General features: G+C 29.2%; 1 protein-coding gene across 1 annotated transcript; it reads right to left on the reverse strand.

Moving 5' to 3' along the window:
* On the reverse strand, positions 1 to 1567 carry LOC103309748. Its single transcript, XM_008186007.1, has 4 exons — positions 1411 to 1567; positions 696 to 846; positions 111 to 613; positions 1 to 5 (listed from the first exon to the last, which is right to left on the reverse strand). The coding sequence occupies exons 1-4, from the start codon at positions 1565 to 1567 to the stop codon at positions 1 to 3; spliced, it is 816 nt and encodes a 271-aa protein (XP_008184229.1).
* Between the last annotated feature and the right edge of the window lie 707 nt (positions 1568 to 2274).

Genomic DNA, 2274 nt, shown 5'->3' on the forward strand with positions numbered 1-2274 from the left:
TCAATCTTGAACAGTATAGTAATAATTACATAAGAATAGTTAAAAATTAATAAACAAATAACAAATCTATTCATATAATATATTTTCATCAAAATTGTATGTTTTAAAACCTTGTGAGCTTTCAGATGTACCGTATGTTGAAGTTGATGCATTTGAAGGTGACATTTGTATGGAGTTTTCATTTGGTTGATTAAAATATCCTTGAGCTGTAAAATTTCTTGTTGGTTGTGCAGCATATTTTTCTTCAGCTTCAGCCACCAATGCTAATGTTTTCATTTTTACTTCGTTGATACCTTTAGTAGGTAACTTCTTCACAGTCATGGCCAAACTTTTGAAAAATAAATCTATATCATCATCCTCATTCATTTTTCTACTTAAAATTGTCTCATTTTGAGACTGGATAGCTGCTATTAACTTTTTTTGTTCTTCATTTCTTGTTGCAAGGAGGACTGCCAACTTGTCCTGCTTCGATCTTATACGTTGTGGACTATCTTTGGTTTTTTCGTTTTCTTCTGTTATTCCTCCGTCAAACTCATCCCCTATTCCTCTGTCAAGTTCTCCTTCTTCATGTAGTACTGTTGCGCTTTCAGTTACACTTATATTTGATGAAGAACTAAATACAAAAAAATATATACAAATATATACAATTTATTAAGTATTGTATTAAAATGTATAAAAGCCTAATTAGTAATAACTTTCGTTCGTGTTGAACTTTATCTAGAAAAGATACGTGTGCTGCCAAAGGCCACTTTTTTTTTAGCGATCTTTCAGAACCCGTACCCAATTTTCTTTTATTACGATTGTAAGAATCTATGATATTTTTCCAACGCTTTTTGCAATCTTCGACTATAAAATTTTAATATACAATAATTATTCGTTTTATATTGTACAGGAATAACCAAAATAATACAAAAAACATACACCATGTATAAAACAAACATATAATAATTTTAAACTATGTAATACGTTTTCTTTATCAGCTGCCATTGACACTCGAGTCGGCCGATCACAATAAAATATAAATATACGAGTACATATTGGTATAATAATAGAAAATGGTTAATAACATAACTATAAATAAATGTGGTTAAGTTTACGCCACTGTGTTTATCACATCTCATCACCAGTCAAAATAGTGAATTGTCAATGTATTTATATATTTGTCGACACCGGCGACCAGGGCAATGTTATACATGTTTGACAACCCGTCGTGGCGTTGAACGTGTTAAACATAATTATTATTAAATATATTGAATAAAATTATATAATTAATATCATATAAAAATATAAATATTATCATTATTAAGTATAAATTGTTTATTGTATTTGTTGTACACAGATTGTAAATAGGTTATTATAGGTTATAGGATATTATTCTTATTTAAATAAAAATAAATATTAACTACTTACCAGACTTTCCAATTTTTTGGGAAATTTCTTTCCATTTTGCATCTTTAACTATTAAATTGAAATATTGCATGTGTGAACAGTCATAAAGCTCTGGATATTTACGCACGGATTCAATAAAAAGTTCATCTTCTTGTGATGTAAATGCTATAGCCGACATATTGACCGCGAGAACGAATCGTCGACGCATCGCGCTACACTGCTCTCGTCACGGTATTGTCGCGGGTCGCGACGGTAAATTATCTGTCGCGTGTTGCAGTCACGGGTAGGACACCGGTCGTAGCCCATTCGGCTCCCGTTTTACAAAAAGGTCAATTCCCAAACGGCTCCCGTCCAAAAAGGTCTAACGAACAGGTAAATTTCTAAAAGGCTCCGGTTATGTACACCACAAATTCCTTCCCACTTTATACAGACTTAGGACTGTCTCAAAAGAGGTGTGGTTAAAAATGTCTTGGTGTACACTATGTAAATTATTAAAATTATATAAAAAAAAAAGTGTATAGTATAATATTAAATTTTAAGTTTTTACATTAAAAAAATATATAAAAAATGTATGTTAAAAATGTCTTGGTGTACACTATGTAAATTATTAAAATTATATAAAAAAAAAGTGTATAGTATAATATTAAATTTTAAGTTTTTAACATTAAAAAAATATATAAAAAATGTAAAAAATGTATAAATAAAAATGTTAAAAAAATCATATATCGGGTAAATTTGTTAAGCACAATTTTTTTATATAGTCTATGCGTGATATTTTATTTGATGAAAACTCGCAAATGATTTTTTTCGACGAACTCTTGCTTTTTTTTTCGATCTTGGTGTATTAAAATAACTTTGAGCTTTAATTTGTGTTTCAGATTTGTA

The sequence above is a fragment of the Acyrthosiphon pisum genome, chromosome X (genome assembly GCF_005508785.2).
Source record: "Acyrthosiphon pisum isolate AL4f chromosome X, pea_aphid_22Mar2018_4r6ur, whole genome shotgun sequence".
Classification (NCBI taxonomy): Eukaryota; Metazoa; Arthropoda; class Insecta; order Hemiptera; family Aphididae; genus Acyrthosiphon; species Acyrthosiphon pisum.